The following is a 19,963-nucleotide window of genomic DNA, read 5'->3' as shown; positions in this document are numbered from 1 at the left end:
GTTCATTGGCTGCTGACTTGTGAGTCGTCTCAACTGGTTTGCCCGTGATTCGTCACTTCTTTTGGTTGAGGGTTTCTCATTGGCTCAGAGTCGCCCAGAAGAACAGTGAGCCAATAGCAAGAGCAGCTTTAAGGTATACGTATATGAATTTCAGACTATCGGTCTCTAGTCATGGGTAAGGCAGGCACCCTAGCGATGACCGGGGGGAGGGGAGGGGTGTGTTGACGGGATCCGTGCCCGCATTGCCACAGGCCGTCATAACTCGGCCGTCGCACCGGAGACGGTCGTCGCTATGGCCATGCTTGGCCTGCCCAAGAACAACGAACTAACCAACCGCAGCTCTGAAGAGGGCTGGCTCGCTGGCGGCTCCTTTGAGCCGGGCGCGCAATGGCGACCATTGATACCGGCCTATCAGGCGCGCAGCAGGAGCGAAGAGGTTATCGTCTCCCAGCTGGAGTGGCGGCCAGCGTCCCTCGGGAGATAACCGCGGCGCAGTCGGCGTCTGTCTGCGGGAGCGCGTGGCCGTCCGGGACACTGGCGGAGCAGGTCAGTGCAGGTCGGTGCAGGTCGGTGCAGGTTAGTGCAGGTCGGTGCAGGTCGGTGCAGGTCGGTGCAGGTCGGTGCAGGTCAGTGCAGGTCGGTGCAGGTCAATGCCGTGGTCATGGTTGAGGTCCTCCTTGTAGCTTCTCCAGGGGTGCCCACAAGGGGGGGGGGGGGGTAACGACGCAGACTGCGTCATTAAAATTTCAGGGGGGGGGGGGGGTTTGTCAAAAGACGAGAAAAAAAAAATATATAATTTACATACTTATAGCTTCTAATGTGAAAATACGTTTCTGGTGCTTTGATAATTGAAAGGGATCTTGTATATCAAATTGGCAACCCCGCACTTTCCTCATCAAAAGCAGTTTGGCATCTGTCGGTTCAGGATGGTCCCTATCCCCGCTTCGACAATAAGTGCACACACGCATATGACCAAAATTATTATTAGAAAATTAGTTTTAATTAATGCAAAATGTGACTATTCGGGGGGGGGGGCATCATTCGGTTAGGGGGGGGGGGGGGTGAGTCATAGTGTTTGGGGGGGGGGGGCACCTCTGGCTTCTCCACGGCCTTTCCTTGCTAATCCACACACACCGGACATCTTGCGGCTTGTAACCTGCACGATATATGGAATGAAGGATGGTATTTTATTTCAAGCCCCTTTTTTTATAGCTAGAGACCGGAAAAATTCGCAGATTCATAGGGCCATGCATTATTCGCGAACTGATTCCGAGAATATCACTGTAGCATCCACCGTCCTTTTTTCGTGACTGGGTTAGGTTCTTCCAGATACATGTCTAGTGTTACAACACCAATAGTTCAGTGCGGAAGCAAACACGTCCTGAGTGGCTCAGTCATAAAATTCAACGAATTCTCTCGCATACGGCCGCCAATCACAAGTTGCAGTCTAATAGGATTTCAGATTTCATTTTTGGAAAACAAATTTTACATAAATCTGCATTAAAAACAGAATTTTCACAACCAATTTTATTATATAGACAATTCATGAATATTTTCCAATTCATTTAGGCGTGTTTGTAGTCTGAATCGTAAGTTTTACCTTTGAATTACATGTTACAGTGCAGTATATATCTATAAAACTCTATGATAACTAGTTATATTTCAGAAAATGTTGTTATGAAGGTAGCTTACACAAATTAATGAAATTATAATGTGTATACATATACTTAAAACCTCATCTTTCGCATATTGACATTCATCAGTTATAGCCAGTGCAATAGTCTAAATGGATTGAAGTATTATTAAATTTTAAAATAAAGACTTTTGCAACAATACAAATTACAGAGACAGTCATCAAACCAATCTCGTGTCCTAAAATAATAAAATACATAAAAATTCAATATTAATATATGTGTAAATTATAATTAATAATAAAAATCAAAATTAAAAACAAATCTACGTTAAATTTCGTATTATTAATGTATTTGCAACATGACAAAAATTAATCTGCTCGTTAACGAGATCAGATGTTACACATCACTGGCGAATACTAAAACACTCGCTCACGTGTTTTTTTTAACACCCTACATACGTGCTTCCATAATCAACTGCCAGAAATAAACACGTGTTAGTAACTACAGTACACGCTTGGAATAACATCATGTCAGGGCTAAGAAGACTGCCGATTGTCGCTCTACCGCTCTGGTTCTGGGGTAGAGCGCCTGCCTTGTAACTTGTAGGACCCGGGTTCGCGCCCCGGCTCCTCCAAGGCGGATTGCCCAGACGAAATGGTGGCATTTTCTCTGGTAGGAATACAATCCCTTGTAACAAGTCAGGCTACCAAAGAAACGGTGGGTGGAACAGAAAAAAACCTTCCAGGTGGCTTCCAAATGGGGAGCCCGTTTCTTTTCCTGGGCTCCCCATGCGGTGGCCATTCCGGGGGTTTCTCCGGGGGAACGGAGTTTTGCAAAAATATTTTTTAGTTTTGTACAATTTTCATCTTACCATGTTATTTAATACAATAATATATAGATTTTTCTAATTCATTAATTTTAATTATTGATAAAATTTCTAATAAAATCAACAGTAATTTGCAACTAAAAACTCAAAGTCATCCAACTTGTCAAACAAACATGGCAGCGCTAATGACGTCATAACTCCCCAACTTTGACACCAGATACTGGAAGGTGTTGGAAGAGGAAACTTGACGGAGTGACAAGGGCACTTAGAGGGGTTAGGCATCCCCACCCTTAACTTCTCTCCTGAGACAACCCTTGGCTGAACGCCTTGTCCATCTCTTGCACACAGCGAGATTAATTTTATTTTAGGTAAGAAACCTATAAATATGTTCATAACGGAAAAAAAAATTCATCTGTTAGTTGTGCTAAAATTAAAAAAAAATAAACGTAATAAAAAAATGGTTGTCTGTAAAGTCGGTCTACGGACGATAGTTTAACGCGACAATGTCATAACAAAACATTGATGAAATGATTGATCCAGAACTAAAGGAAATATTATATTCGGCCTGAGACTGAGCCGTAATAGGGTTTTGCAACCAAACCATTTAGGCATTAAAAATATTATATTCTTTGAGGAATAATTTTTTTTTAAATTATTCTATCTTTTGTATGATAAAATCTACCTCTGCATACTTTTATGAATAAAGTTGAATCATTATTATTGAATTATCACTATTTTGTATGGATTCAAAGGAGTGAAATGAAATGTACAATTTAATTAATAAATTTACTTTTATTTGCGTTCATTAATTAAAATATATTTATTACTTTTGAAATGTTGCGTGCGCCGTATTTATTTTTACAAGTACAAAAAAAAACATTCGCAGCTGCCGGGATTCGAACCGACAACCGCACGGCCACGAGACCATACTTGAAAAATATTATTTTCAGATGTTATCTACATATTTATAAACATTTTATTCACGGTAGGGGAATAATATTATTTCGTTTTTATAACACGATTTTATAACAAATACGCATCCCAAATACACCAAACTTATTTATAATGTGTTACAATATTTTTTAAAACATTGTGCAAAATATCCCGGGTGTAATTTGAATTATTATGTGTAACTGTAAAACACCATTGTTGGTTCAAAACGTATTTGAATATTCAACATTACTTTTAAATAACTGTGCCGATTGTGCTGAAAATCGGTGGACGATCGTTAAACTACATAATATTAATAATTCAGACGACGAAAATATGATTGAAAAGTCAAATCGATGGTCGTTCTAATCGAGTGGAAGAGAGATGCCACGCATTCGTACAATGAGCAAACAGGACACATCCGTAGTGGGACACTTTTTCGTGCGTGCAGCCGGCGTTCATCGATTATTTAGACGTTGTCACGTCAAAAACGTAAATTATTTTCCAGCACAAAGGTTGTAAGGTTTCCGTTTTGCTTTACGTCGTGCGGCTCGACACGAGGGAATCAGTCTTGCGGGCCGTCGTTGCGTCCTTGTCCTTCGCTGCGGTGTGACGTCGCGGCCCTGTGACCCGGCAATGACGTACCTCGCCGCACGGGGGAGAAACTCTTTCCCGAGACTGAGACCTAGTTTTCTGAAGTAGTTATGGGCCCGTCCGCTAGATAGCAGTTTTCATTATATATTGCTGACATAACTACATTAATTTATTAGAAGTAATGTATAAGCTATTATCAGGCAAACAAACCAGTGAAAATTCACTCTATTTAGGTAGCCACTAATTTTGTGGTGTGTAATACAATGAGTTTTTGCACCTCCTACCCACTCCTTTATTTATTACATGATGGTTTATTACAAAACAGCATTAAGTATCTTCGCATCGATTAAAACAACTTTGTATGAGAACCTCTCTTCCGATTCTTTATTTGGTGGTAGTTATGCGCCGGCCCAACAGATAGCGACACATCACCAAAATTGTTTTTTTTTTTTTTTTTTTTTTACATTTTTGAATATTTGTAATGTCTATGGCCATATCTATTCGGTATAAAAAGGCCATATATGTAGTACAATAAATTTTCACCTGAGATGAGATAAGTCCTTATTATATTTTAAATTTGTAAAACAGAAATCAGAATAATACAGCCAAATGTTGACATGCGGCCTTATTATTCGTACAGCTGAGGGTGGGTTGGAATACACCATGGCCATATTTTGACTTGTGCGATAGAAACATTGCCGACATTATGCATTTCCTGATTGCTGAGGCTAAGAATAAACTTTCATTTATTCACTCTCCTGTAAAATTTAGTTTTTTTTTTTTTTTGAGATGTGGCCCTATTATTCTCGGTGTGCGACATGTCGCGTGAAACATGGTTTCAGTTTCCACTGTAACAGTCGCACTTGTTTATTTCCCTCCTTGTTGTGTGCCTCGCCCCGAGCCCCAACACGGGCGGTCTCTCGCTATCCCCGGGCCCACCGCGGGGGGCAGAAGCCTGGCGAGCTGGGAGCCGACTGTTAACTTTCCGGCGCCCTCCGCCCCCGGACGTTAACGACGTCGCAATAAACCGTCAAGTGCTGCCAACGCACCTGCAGTGCAAGGTCAGGAAACACGGACACTTCATGACCTGACGAGGAAGAATAGCTCAACCTTGGACGTTCAGTCAGAGGGTGACCACACGCTTGCATTGATTGCATGGTAAGTGTGTGAACAGGTTTATTTTTCCTCCTATAGACAATTCTTGCGCCGTGTTGGTTGGACGCTCGAAGCGTTTGACAGAAGTATCGTTTTTGCAGTTTAGAAACAGTTTTTTGACTTTTTTTTTTGTTAAAGTAAATTTTTAAATTTATTTTCTTAGAGCTCACCTACTGTCATTTAAGGAACTCCTATGCAATATTTCATGCCTCTAAACCCACATGATTAAGCACTGCGTAACTGGTAGAGTTTTATTAAGTAGATAATTGGTTTAAATCATTGAATTATTATTATTTTTATTTCAGAATGCCTGCAACTGTAATAATACTGTCATAGACACTATTTTATGGGCTTATAATAAATTTAAAAAAAAGTACAAGTAAAAAAAGGTATTGAAGCTTATTGTTACGAATGCGGACAGGACCGCGACGCGCGCCAGGTTCGGGGTTGGCAGGCGGCCCTGCACGGCCACTGACGTCACGCGCCGTCCACTGACGTGAGGCATGCCACGCGTGCCTGGCCGGATTACAAGGGTCCTCTCCACCCCCCCCCCTACCCCCTTCCGTTCCCCTCGCACCGTCCCGCTCTTTGCCGTTGACACTGACCCTTCCAGCGGCCTGGGAGTTCTGCCGGTTTCCCGGCGTCGCGAATAGACACCGCCTTTCTGGACTTTTCGGGTGCCGGGTCGGCCCGAGGTGACGCGACTCGTAGGTTCGAGAAGGGTGCCGCAGTTATATAAGCAGCGACGCCGGCCTCCGCGGCAGTTCCGAGAGTTCCGAGAGTTCCGCGAGTGAAGGGAAGTGCGACATCGGCCAATAGGGTGAGAGACCCCCTCGAGAGTGGCGTGACGGGACCGTGAGAGTGCGACTGAGTGGCGCGAGACTGCGTGAGTGGTCAGGCGCGGGGTGAGGGGCGAACCACTGTCGAGCCTGGCTCCAGTGAGGAGTGCGAACTGCGGTACTTGACACACACTGAGTGACTTGAGAATAAACATTTTTAAGTGCCAGTAATTGGCGATCGGACATTTTTGAATACAATTATTTATTTACAATGTAAATATTAGTAATTAATAAAACTTAATTGGCTATCCCTTACGAACTCAGGTCTCTCCACGTGGGCACATAGGTCGTAACATTATTATAATTAACTATGGTATACATAAAAAATATTTTTAATGTTAACAATTCTGGTAGGCTAGTATCAATCTGGCAACACTGTATTTCTGTGAACATGGAAACCACAGCCTGTCGACTGTAGGCCTCACACCAAAGTCTTGGTGTCTATCTTCAGGAAGTGACGTCACGGCACAGAAACATTATACTGGCTGTGATGCTGAGTATTAAAGTAACCAATACACGTAATGTTTTCTTGACATCCTAGAACAAGCTGCTTCAGGACGGACGCAAGATCATTCCAAGCACTTGACAGGCATGATTATCGTTCTCGGAATCGCTCGATGATAGGAGCTTTATCGGCTTGTCATGTCCGACAACAGTGGCCCAGATCTGACGGGGCTGAGGTTCCATTTAATCACGGCAGTAGCAAAAACATTTCCGGCGAAATACAGGTTTTTATTCGGCACTGCACACGCGTACACAAACGGAGAGTGTTTTTAACAAGTTTTGACGTAACGTCTAATAAATCGATGAACACCGGCTGTACGCACGAAAAAGTGTCCCGTTACGCACATTGTCCCGTTACACTGTGTCCCGTTACGCTCATTGTACGCTTGCGCCGCATCTATCTCTCTTCCACTCGATTGGAACAACCATCGATTTGACTTTTTCGAGGCACATTTGATTTGAAACACTCCCATTCGTTTCCTACTTTTCCTATCATCGTCCTATCCTTAACAGAATAACACAGATTGGATGAAGTTAAATAGCAAACATGTATACAAGTTATAGTTAAAATACGTTAAAGTAATAAACATATTGAATTAATGAGTGCAAATAAAAGTAAAATTATCAATTCAATTCTAGATTTCATTTCACCCCTTCTTTGTATCCATACAAAATAGTGATAATTCAATAAAAATGATTCAATTTTATTCATAAAAGTATGCAATCATTTCATCAATGTTTTGTTATGACGTTGTCACGTTAAACTATCGTCCGTAAACCGACTTTAAAGACAACTAATTTTTTTTTTCATTTTTCATTGCATTGTATATTTCTTTTTGTAAATGGAACTGAAAACTTTTATGTAAAATTACCTATATTTGTAAATTTTTACGTTCATGTAAAAACAATTGTATCGCTACAAAAAAAGTTCGCATACTACTTGGTTATGCATTGTGTTGTCCCAGTTCCTTCATTCGTTAAAGTTATTTGTAAACCGTTCCCTAATAAGCTTTCCAGTATTAACTGCGCTCATCAATAAGCGCGATAAAAAATAAAGTTTAACTGTTGAATATTCGATTACCTTTTCTGTGGTTTAAAATAATTATGATTTTATTAAACATAAATCAGTATATCGTTTTTTTACAATTTTACACAATTACATAAACCATAATTATAGTCTACGCCTACTACACAAGACTGTAAGAATACAAGGAAATATAAGAATATTACTATAAATAAACATGAAAAAGCCGTTTTAAGTTAATAAAGCAGACAAAGCTTGAAACATTATCTGTCTATACTGAAGGTGCTTCCATCAGCCATTTTTATCTGATTAAATTAAGTGGAGCTATTTTGTTGTTGTGTGTTATCGAAAGGGGGCTCCGAATTACCAGAGCGTTTCGTAAAAGGCACTGGGGCAGTAACTTAAGAACATTTGTCTTCTTGACTCACGGAGGGATCTGTTTTCAATCCACATTATTAGTGTTGCGAGCCGCACACGATGCCCAAGTGACCTAATTACACGAGGAAAATACCCCTTTAATCTCACCGGCTGTGTGTGAGATTATTAACGTTGCAGTGTGTCTCCCGCTTGGACTGCAGAACGTTTCCACGGATATGTCTGTCAACTTCCTAACCTCTGCCTCGGCGTGTCTCGACCGCTCAGTGAAGCTCGCGGCGGCCTGCGAACTAACGGCGCTAGTAGTAGTTGAACCCAACGTTAACATTGTGTTAAATGGGAGTTTCATATAAAATATGATATTATTCCTAATTCCGTCTCAATTTTTGAAATTTTTTTTTCCCCACTAGATCACTATTTTTCCCATTCGTTTGGGTGCTTGGTAAAAGCATAATATTTACAAATTCCTTAAAAATTTTCCCGCATTTGTCAGTTGAGTTGGTATGGTTAGCCTTGCTCTTGTATTGCGCCCGGTTGTAATGAAGGTTGCTCTCTCCTGCCCCGTCAGCAGGGCCGGTGCAAGGTAAATTGGCGCCCTAGGCGAAAAACCTTGATGCGCTCCCCCCCCCCTCCCCGCCGGCCCCCGTCGGACACCACAAAAAAAATTTTCCTTGCATCAAAATACATCACGAAACCCTAAGATTTTGTCAACAATCAAATGTAAGCAGGCTTGTATTTTTTTTTTAACTTTTTTACTTATTACTAATCATAAACAGGTCACCGTGGACTTTAAATAATTACTTATATCAATATAAACATTCCAATCTGTTACAAAAATTCCATTTTCATCTAGTTTCAATAATCGTTAAACACATGATATGAGCTGTTGTGTGTCGTGCTGCGCCGCCCTGGGCGGTCGCCTGGTTCGCCCGTGTGGACGCGCCGGTCCTGGCCGTAAGCGCTCCGAGACAGCGACTCCGCGGTGCTGAGGCCAGGCCCCAGCCTCTTCAGCAACCGCCAGCATGTCCGCCCCAGCTGGCGCGAACAAGTGTTCCCCGAGTACCTGCTAGAAGGTCTGACGTCACAGTCACTGCCATATCAAGCCTGCCTCGAACCAACCACCACTGTTTGTTTCTCGTCACGAACTCCCGCTCAAATGCCCTCTGCACTCCCTTCGTACTTTCCGCTCGCTACTTCCTACTCGCCCAGCGAGTAATACTGGAAACAATAATACGTATTCTATGTCACTCTCCAGCCAATAAACTATTTATGTATATGCAAAAATTCATGTCGATTGATGATCCGTTGTTGCGCGAAAGAAGGAAAAAAAGAAAGACAAAACACACTTTCGCAAATATCTAATATTAGCAGGGATTAAGGGCTCCGCCTACCCGGGCACACACACGGCGTGCAGAGCTTCAGGAAAAACAACGCGAATTCGAAACTACTCAAGCTATCCGAGTGGGGTCTGTTTACGAAAAGCATTTAAGAGTTCGCTGACGGCCGTAAAGTACTTTTGAAATTGGATTAAGTTTTTAAACTGTAATTTTACAAGAGTTAAAATGGCTAAGACGCGTGTTTTCAGAGTAATTTTTAGATGTAAAACAACCGGTATAGATTCTTAAAAGCCTTTAAGGGACTTGCATTACACCTTTATCTTCATTTCTCTGCCATATAATGTTACGGTCACCGCTCAAATTTCACAGTTGTCCTGTGACGACGAGAAGAGTGCGCGTCAGTTCATAGCCCTGCGCTTAGAGGCTATACCGCGCTAGGAATACCAGCGAGCGTCGCTCTTATCATCCCGCCTCACTAACACACGTACACCCCTGACGAGGCGGGCCCCTTAAAGGTGCAACAGAGCACTAAGAAACAAGAACACTACGAATGGCATACATCGTGCATTGGAAAGAGAGTAAATGTGCACGCAAAGCACTGAGCTTATCTCACGGCCCGCCGGGAAGTGTGAGAATTGGAACACCATATCGGATCGAGATGGCTCACTGGAACACCTAAATCCACGAAGCGTTAAGGGCTTGTCTTTTGGACGCGGCGTCAGATTTCGCAGTAATCTCTCATTCTCAGCGGGCTTCCGCTAAGATAACCTTCAGGTGGCGTCGAACTATCCGAGATAAAGTCGAAGGGTATTCAAATAATAACCTATATTTTTCCCACTCCACTAGTGTTCTGTGACGAGGTGTTTGGAAGAAGATGTGGGGCGAATAAGTGGAAATACCGCGATGTTTCGTCGAAACCACAAGAATCCACTGCTAAAAAGGTAGAATCACTAATACATCAAAGCAATTCTGTCACTTAAGTTAAATGTATAAATTCACAGAATTCTATTGGAGCTGTTGAAACCTTTTTTTTATAGTTGGAATTTACTCTTTTTGGAGCTGTTTCCAATGTTTAAAATCTAGACTGCAATAAAATAAAAAATGATGAGAGTTTCGTAAAAGGCACTGGAGCAGTAACTTAAGAACATTCGTCTTCTTCACTCACGGAGGGATCTGTTTCCAATCCACAAGATGCCCAAGTGAGACCTAACTACACGAGGGAAATATCCCTTTGATTTCACCGGCCGTGCGTGGGGATTATTAACGTTATACCGCGTGTCTCCCGCTTGGACTGCAGAGCGTTCCCACGGATATGTCTGGCAAACTTCCTACACTTGTTCGCAGGACTGTCGTCGGGGCTGCTCGGCTGTGCGGGGAAGTCGCGGCCGCCGACCTCGTCTGCTGACGTCACTCCTCGCTGATCGGGGCCTCTCCTGGTGACGTGATGGTTCCTCTTGCTTCCGCCCCGGCCGGGAAACTGCGGCGCCGCTGAGCCACTTCCGCTCCTGCTCGCGTGGGCTGGTCTTCCTCTCGCCGACGGTCGCGGGGTGGTCCCCGGGTGCTGCCCTGCTGCCCTGCTGCCCTGCTGCCCTGCTGCCCTGCTGCCCTGCTGCCCTGCTGCCCTGCTGCCCTGCTGCCCTGCTGCTCCGAGACCTCGAGGACTCGCCAGCGCCGAGGCAGCTCCTGAAGAACTCCCGCGCGACATGTGGGGTCGTCGGCCGGGCCAGGCGCGCGCCGCGCCGCTGTGCGGGGTGCGGGTCGGCACTTGCGGCCAGAGACCGAGCAGACACTTAGTGACGTTCGTCGAGAGTTTTTGAGAACTACCTGCAAGTACCACTTGTGCCTTTCTTTTGGGATCAGCGTGTGTTTGTTATTCATCAACGTTCGTGAAGACCAGGAAATTTCCGCGTGACTCATGAGCTGGACCTGCTCTGGTCTTTTTTTTTTTGCACTTGGTGGACCAAGATAAATCTTTGAACCGCAACTAATCAAGCCCAGAGCGGACGTGATGACGTCAAGCGTACCTGAAAGTTTCGTTCGTGCCTTCTCGTGATTTTTTCCAGGGGTGTAAAACCTTCTAACTGTTCCCCCAGTGGGGACGCGAGGCCTTCAGTGCCTTGAATCGGGTGACTCCCCGGGTGGGACTGCTCCGGTAACCACACCCACTTCGTCTCGGAGGGGAGGGGGAGCAGCGCTCTCTCCTATTGGCCGGCGACATGATGTCCAAGAAGCAGTGGTGCTGCCTGCTGCTGCTGTTCGTCGCCTACCTGCTGCTGGGCGCCGCCATGTTCTACAACATCGAGCGGGCGCTGGAGCTGGAGCGCAGGATGGAGGAGCGCGCCCAGAGGAACCAGATCTACGGTGAGTTCCCCGAGTCGCAACCATGGACCGGCGGTCCGGTAGACGGGCTACTGCCTTCTGCGCACGGCTCTATCATTGGTTTGCGAGTCACCGGAAAAAAAAATTTTTTTCGACGTGATAACGTCTTGTAAATAGGGACCTGAAAAGTTCGTGGTTTCGATGACCTCCAGGATAGTCTACACAGTCCTCTGTACACTCGGACAAATAACGCCAGTTCGTTGGCTGCTGACTTGTGAATCGTCTCAACTGGCTTGCCCGTGATTCGTCACTTCTTTGGTTGAGGGTTTCTCATTGGCCCAGAGTCACCCAGACGAACAGTGAGCCAATAGCAAGAGCAACTTAAAGGTATACGTTTATGAATTTCAGACTACCGCGAAATGAATCTGCGAATTTTTCCGATCTCTACTTATAAATCGATGAACGCCAGCTGCACGCACGAAAAAGCATGACTCATTGTCACGTTCCGCCTGAGCCGAGCGTGCAAGAACCGGCCAACCACCGTGCGAGCAATTTTTTTATAATATCAAACAGGTTAAGGCGGGCTTTTTAAAAGAAACAATTTAAAAAAATTGATATGAGGTTATCACGTAAAATTACCGTCCGTAAACCGACTTTACAGACAAACCCCCCCCCCCTTTTTGTTTTACAAGTGGAACATGAACATACATGGCCTTCTGTTAAAATTATTAAATTTTAAAGCTTATTTACCAACACACCAGATATCTTAATTCTCTTCCGAAATGTCTGACACTTGCTGTGTTGAAAGTCTGATGTACAAAGCGCCGTGTGCTTTTATAACCTCCGTCACGACACGGGTTTATGACAGTTATGTTGGCAGTTGTGTCGCTCGACCCGGGTCTTCAATGTTTTACTGCGCTGCTTGTCCATTCACGCCCGCCCGAACGTTTTAAAACAAATCGTTAAAATTATGACTCCTCGTTAACTTAGAATGAGCGAACGTATTTACAGATTGGTACATTTACAATTGAGGTGGCAACATACCAGAAAAAAAATATTTTCCTTGATACAATGTCTTAGAAAAATTATTTATGTTATTATTCGGTTTCGTGATTAGTAAATGTTTTTTTTTTTTTTTTTTTAGTTGAAATAAAACATCGTTATATAATTTTGGAAATCCAGTGACACCCCTATGCCCCTCAGTTCCTAAGAATACGCCACAAAGTTCAACAATTATTTTTTACATTGGTGGAAAAAGAATACAAAATCTATGTATACATAAGGAATCATAATAATATTCATTCAAACTTAAGATAATATGCCAATGATTGAAAAAGATACGTCTCACAAAAAAACAACATATTGTTCTGTGCACCTAGAGTCTGCTTGTTACTTGGCTGTTGCATCCAGAGTCTCGTCTGAGAAAAGGGACTGATTCAGTCAGACTGATGTGTCTGAAGACACTCACTGTCTGCACACCGGAACGTTGCTATATACTTCATTTCTCCCTCTCCCATAAACTGGTAGAGTAATCACTGAAAGCCGACGACAGAATCACTGCTTCCCAGGTGAGTGCCTTGTACTCAGAGGCGATACTATATTAAACGCACATACGGACGTCACATATCCGTAACTCATTTTGGCAGAAAATTATGAAAAAATATTTCCTCGTCTATTGTTAGAGACCGAAAAAATTCGCAGATTCATTTCGCGATAGTCTGAAATTCATACACCTACATCTTTAAGCTGCTCTTGCCATTGGCTCACTGTTCGTCTGGGCGACTCTGGGCCAATGAGAAACCCTTAACAAAAGAAGTGACGACTCTAGGGCAAACCAGTTGAGACGACTCACAAGTCAGCAGACAACGAACTGGCCGTTATTTGCCCGAGTGTACAGAGGACTGTGTAGACTATCCTGGAGGTCATCGAAACCGCGAATTTTTCAGGTCATATTGTTGATACAGTCTACACAGTCCTCTGTACACTCGGGCAAATAACGCCAGTTCGATGGCTGCTGACTTGTGAGTCGTCTCAATTGGTGATTGCCCGTGATTCGTCACTTCTTTGGTTGAGGGTTTCTCACTGGCCCAGAGTCGTCCAGACGAACAGTGAGCCAATAGCAATAGCAGCTTAAAGGCATACGTGTAATAATTTCAGACTATCGCGAAATGAATCTGCAAAATTTTCAGGTCCCTATGTATAAGCTATTATCAGGCAAGCAAACCAGTGAAAATTCACTCTATTCAGGTAGCCACTAATTTTGTGGTGTGTAATACAATGAGTTTTTGCACCTCCTACTCCTTTATTTATTACATGACGGTTTATTACAAAACAGCATTAAGTATTTTCGCATTGATTAAATCAGTTTTGCGCCGCCAAGGAGATAACATAATATAACCAAAAAAAATACTAAAAAACCTCCAGACCAGACCCGAGCCAAACGGGCCTGGCCACACAACCAAAACATCACCATCATCACCACCAATGGAATAAACGTCACCACGCACAAATAACCGGCCCGCAAGGACTCAATTGTTGGGAGGGGCCCAGTGCCGGGTATTGTAATGTATTGTAATTATTTAATTGTTCTCTTGTAAATGTATCATCTGTTTTCCTCCACTGTATAATCTGTACACTTGCTTACTCAAATAAAGTTGAGTGAATTTTTTGGCGGGGTTGACCCCCTGGAGGGGGGGGGGGGGGTTCCCCATTAAAAAAAACTTTGTATGAGAACCTCTATTCCGATGTTTTATTAGCTGGTAGTTACGGGCCCGCCCAACAGATAGCGACACATGGTTCCAGTCGCCCTTGTTTGCCCCGTGGTCGCAGCGCTGCTGAGCAGCAACTACATGGCGGACCTGCAGCACTCGCACGGCGACCTCATGGACAGGCTGGCCCAGTACTGCGGCAAGCCGCTCTACAACATCACCGCCGAGCAGGAGGGCCCGCTCAAGTGGGACTTCTTCAACTCCGTGTTCTTCGTCATCACCGTCGTCAGCACCATCGGTGAGGCCGCGCGCCGTCCCCATCTGTGCTCCCCGAGCCGGCACGCACTTTCAGTCTCATTTTGTCCTTGTATTAGCTGCCTAATTGGGTTATGAGTAGAGCCACGGAAATTTCGCGGATTCATTTCGCGATATGCTGGAATGCAAATAATTGCACCTTCATGCAACTTCTGCTATTGGTTCACTGTTGACCTGGAGGACTGCGGGCCAATCAAAGCAGTATCGAATCACGAGTCTCCCAGTTGAGACGCCTCACGAGTCAGCAGCCAATGAACAGGTGACGTTTGCCCCAGTGTGCACAGGATCGTGGGGTCTATCCTGGAGGTCGTTGAATACGCGAATTTTTCCAGTCCCTAGTTATGAGTAGAGACCTGCCAAATTCGCGGTTTAGATGGCCTTCAGGATAGACTGCACATACCCCTGTACACTCGGGCAAATAACGCAAGTTCATTGGCGGCCGACTTGTAAGTCGTGTTAGCTGGTTTGTCTGTGATTCGACCCTTCTTTGGTTGAGGGTTTATAACTGGTTGAGATTCGTCCAGATGAACAGTAAAGCCAATAACAAAATTATTTAAGAGGTATGTGTGTTTGAATTCTAGCCTATCACCGAATGAATCCGCGAATTTTGCAGGTCTCTAGTCATGAGGACCGAAATTCTGTTGCTTCAAGCAATAACCTCATTTTCTTGATTTACATTTTCGTGCATAGATAAGTTGTTTAAAACTCTAAATATTTATGGAACCGTTAAAACTTCTGCGGAAAGAAGGAATGCCGGTGGAGAAACTGTTGAAACTGCACCATCTTGAATACGTAGGCTACGTAACGGTTTTAGTAGTTTCATGATACAAACGTAAGGGAAACATCAAAACTTTACTGCATGGAACCTCGATCACGCATATATTAAGGCAAAACATATATTAACCACATAGATACAACTACTGCTAGGGGTTTTAGTTTTCACATTATCTTTTTAATTAATTTTTTTTTTCATTATATATTCCCTACCATCTTCAGTCCCTACCATCAAGAGTTCATCCTAGAAGTCATTGAACCCGCGAATTTTTCCTGTCCCTACTGATGAGTCACAGTTTCACTTACAAACATTCATAGAAAAGCTTTCCGGGGTGGGGGTGGTGGAGCGACTTGGCGCGGTGTCAGTAGCGCCTGTGTGTGTTGCAGGCTACGGCAACCTGGTGGCCACCTCCTCGCTCAGCAGGATCCTCATGATCCTGTACGCGCTCGTCGGCATCCCCATGAACGGCATCCTGCTGGCCACCCTCGGCGAGTTCTTCAGCATACACGTGAGTTCACACAACCCTCCCCTCCAACACTCTGACAAACCCCTACTCGCTTTACTGCGCCGCAAGTCTGGGAAGCCTTCTTTTCACAGACAAGAGACCCAAACTCCCGATCGTGCATCTTCGGTATTTTCTTGTTCATTGTAATTAAATATGGCGGTATTGATAAAAGGATACTGAAATGGTCAATTAGGTTAGGTTAGCTACATTATAAATACTTTAAAACATTGTGAACTGTTGATTTGGTTAGGATAGCTACATAAAAGATACGGAAAAAAGCATGAACTTCCGGGAACTTCGAGTTTTGGCTCTCTCGTCTGTGAAAAAAAGGCTTCCCCGCTTTACTGCGCCGTAAGTCTCGACCACAGCCACTTCCCCTCCTTCACCGTTCGCTTGGCGGAGCTCGCGGCGACATGGCGAACTACCGGCGCTAGTAGTAGCTTAGCCCACACTTCATGTGGATATTATTCATAATTCGTCATGTTTTTTTAAACGTAGTTTATATAATATTAATTTTTTTCCATTTATTTAGGAGCTTCTATAGGTATTTGTACGACTTGTAATTTTTCCGCGTGTGTCAGTTCAGCTTGAAGCGGTGGGAACGCAGAACCCAAACCAGAGTTTCTCCCACGGTGAATCATTCATTTAATGTCAAGTGTGCTTTTTATCCTTTTTAAATTTGGTTTAAGTCATCCAACAATTCTATTTTATTGTATGTAGATCAAGCAAATAAATATTAACATTAAAGTTGTAGAGCTACCTAATGGTCTTAGGTTATGAATGTAAACAAATCGCTAGACCTATGTATATTGTCGTGGTAGTGTCTTTGTGGTTTAGTTGCTACAACTTCACTTCAAACGCCGTTCATTGAGGCTACCCTTCCTGCCTGGGGCCACACACTGCCGTGGAGCGCCCAGTTTCCCCGCCCACGAGTGTACGTGTAGTGGTAAGGCAGCAGCTTCTAGGTGCCTGGGGCCACGCACTGCCGTAGAGCGCTCAGGTTCCCCGCCCACGAGTGTACGTGTAGTGGTAAGGCAGCCGCTTCTAGGTGCCTGGGGCCACGCACTGCCGTAGAGCGCTCAGGTTCCCCGCCCACGAGTGTACGTGTAGTGGTAAGGCAGCAGCTCCTAGGTGCCTGGGGCCACGCACTGCCGTAGAGCGCTCAGGTTCCCCGCCCACGAGTGTACGTGTAGTGGTAAGGCAGCAGCTCCTAGGTGCCCGGGGCCACGCACTGCCGTAGAGCGCTCAGGTTCCCCGCCCACGAGTGTACGTGTAGTGGTAAGGCAGCAGCTCCTAGGTGCCCGGGGCCACGCACTGCCGTAGAGCGCTCAGGTTCCCCGCCCACGAGTGTACGTGTAGTGGTAAGGCAGCAGCTCCTAGGTGCCTGGGGCCACGCACTGCCGTAGAGCGCTCAGGTCAGGTTCCCTGCCCACGAGTGTACGTGTAGTGGTAAGGCAGCAGCTCCTAGGTGCCTGGGGCCACGCACTGCCGCAGAGCGCTCAGGTTCCCCGCCCACGAGTGTACGTGTAGTGGTAAGGCAGCAGCTCCTAGGTGCCCGGGGCCACGCACTGCCGTAGAGCGCTCAGGTTCCCCGCCCACGAGTGTACGTGTAGTGGTAAGGCAGCAGCTCCTAGGTGCCTGGGGCCACGCACTGCCGTAGAGCGCTCAGGTTCCCCGCCCACGAGTGTACGTGTAGTGGTAAGGCAGCAGCTTCTAGGTGCCTGGGGCCACGCACTGCCGTAGAGCGCTCAGGTTCCCCGCCCACGAGTGTACGTGTAGTGGTAAGGCAGCAGCTTCTAGGTGCCTGGGGCCACGCACTGCCGTAGAGCGCTCAGGTTCCCCGCCCACGAGTGTACGTGTAGTGGTAAGGCAGCAGCTCCTAGGTGCCCGGGGCCACGCACTGTCGCAGAGCGCTCAGGATCCCCGCCCACGAGTGTACGTGTAGTGGTAAGGCAGCAGCTCCTAGGTGCCCGGGGCCACGCACTGCCGCAGAGCGCTCAGGATCCCCGCCCACGAGTGTACGTGTAGTGGTAAGGCAGCAGCTCCTAGGTGCCTGGGGCCACGCACTGCCGCAGAGCGCTCAGGTTCCCCGCCCACGAGTGTACGTGTTGCGTGGCGGCTTGCAGCTGCTGCGCGTGCACAGGCGCTACAAGACGCAGAAGAGCGAGACGCGCGCCGGGCTGGTGACGGACATCGTGCTGTACCTCGTGCCCGGCTTCGTGCTGTTCATCTTCCTGCCCGCCGGCGCCTTCGTCTACTTCGAGGGCTGGGACTACGTGGAGGCCGTGTACTACGCCTTCGTCACCCTCACCACCATCGGCTTCGGCGACCTCGTCGCAGGTGCGTTCACGCCTCTTCCAGGTGTTTCTTATGGCAGGTACCCCTACCTAACGATCTTGCCCCTAGACGGCAGGCCATCTGCGAAACGTTCAAGTCAAGAGGGTTGTGTAACACTCAGGTATTTACATCTCCTATAGGTAGAGACCTGAAAAATTCGCGGATTCATTTCGCGACAGGCTAGAATCCAAATAGTCTGCCCTTCTTCTGGTTCAGTGATTGGGCCACAGTTTAAATGAAGGACTCTGGTTCAGTGAAAAAAACTTCAACAGAAGTAGTATCGAACCACGAGCATCACAGTTAACAGGTGTCTCGAGTCAGTAGCCAATGAGCAGTTGTAATTTTCCTGAATGCATAAAGGTTCATGGAGTCTATCCTATAGGTCAGCGAAATCGCGAATTTTTCCGGTCTCTACCTATAGGTAAAGGCCGGAAAAATTCGCAGATTCATTTCGCGATAGTCTGAAGTTCATACACGTTTACCTTTAAGCTGCTCTTGCCATTGGCTCACTGTTAGTCTGGGTGACTCTGGGCCAATGAGAAACCATCCAACCAAAGAAGTGATGAATCTCGGGCAAATCAGTTGAGACGACTCACAAGTCAGCAGCCAAAGAACTGGCGTTATTTTCCCGAGTATACAGAGGACTGTGTAGACTATCCTGAAGGTCATCGAAACCGCGAATTTTTCAGGTCCCTATATATAGGTACAAGATAATCGCTGGTGGCCATGAGCTGCTACAGGAGAGATAACATGTTTATTTTCACTTATGAAACCGTAGCAAGTTGTCGTGAGCATATCCACCCACTTGTTGTATTGGCTAGCGTGTCTCCCCGTCCGGGGAGGGCAGTCTTCAAGCCCTGTGTTTATACAACAGACTCTAAACACTTCTCACAAACAAACCTCAACGTTATTTTCTGATCCAACATTTACGTTCTAAAAGCAAAAAAAAAAAAAGAAAAAAAAATACATCACGAAATTCTTTTATTTTTTCATGGCATTGGATATACGAAGGCTGTGTTTCTGCAGTTTGATGAACGCTGCGCTATCTCTACAATTCAATGTTAACTTAAATTGTAATGCCATGATTCTAACCTCATTGGCTCAAGCAGTCTTTGACACCAGCAGTCTTTGGCTCCAAAAAAAAAAGTCTTTGGCTCCAACAGACTTTCGCTCCGAACGTCTGCAACTCTAAATAAAAATGCGTAGCTCATTAAGCAAAAAAACAAAAACAAAACAAAAACACCTTTTTATACAGAGGTACATTTCTCACAAATAATTAGAATCACTCGGAGAACATCAGCAGAAGTCTCGATAAGGAAGAATGAACACATACAGAAAAAAAAATTACAAAATTATAAAAATATAATGAAAATAATAATAAAAATTTAAAAAATCTTAAAACAAAAAATAACAGCTTATGCCAGGTTGTGAACTTCTCCATTGTTGAGCAAGGACAGAGTTCTAGCACAAGCCAAAAGCGCTGACACACTTGTCACGGTGATGGTGTGCTCGATTCAGGTGACCGTTCACACCATAACAAGGTCACTTCACTCTGCAAGTCAAAAATTCCTTTTTCACTTGTGAATTTGCCTACCTACATTTCAAGATTTGTAGAATTTTTTGGCGAATTACAATGGTAAACTGCAAAGTTTATTACCTAAAATTGTTACTGGAAAGCTTTGCAAATGTCAGAAATAACAAATTTACTTTAAAACTTGTAAAAGAATTTACTTGTAATTACAAAAAATAAAGTGCTTGAACTGTTGTGCAGCATGATATTAACATT

General features: G+C 45.0%; 1 protein-coding gene across 1 annotated transcript in view; it reads left to right on the top strand.

Moving 5' to 3' along the window:
• The first annotated feature begins 474 nt into the window (after positions 1–474).
• The window catches only part of LOC134539973 (open rectifier potassium channel protein 1-like), a 21,887-nt gene continuing 2,398 nt past the window's right edge, over positions 475–19,963 (top strand). The window contains exons 1-5 of the mRNA XM_063382371.1: positions 475–546; positions 10,563–11,579; positions 14,367–14,543; positions 15,722–15,843; positions 17,967–18,180. Coding sequence (XP_063238441.1) covers positions 11,435–11,579; positions 14,367–14,543; positions 15,722–15,843; positions 17,967–18,180 — 658 coding nt within the window. The 5' untranslated portion in view covers positions 475–546; positions 10,563–11,434. The remainder of the gene's footprint in view (positions 547–10,562; positions 11,580–14,366; positions 14,544–15,721; positions 15,844–17,966; positions 18,181–19,963) is intronic.

This window comes from Bacillus rossius, chromosome 16 (assembly GCF_032445375.1).
Source record: "Bacillus rossius redtenbacheri isolate Brsri chromosome 16, Brsri_v3, whole genome shotgun sequence".
In the NCBI taxonomy this organism is placed as follows: domain Eukaryota; kingdom Metazoa; phylum Arthropoda; class Insecta; order Phasmatodea; family Bacillidae; genus Bacillus; species Bacillus rossius.
This window is presented reverse-complemented; position numbering and strand designations above follow the sequence as displayed.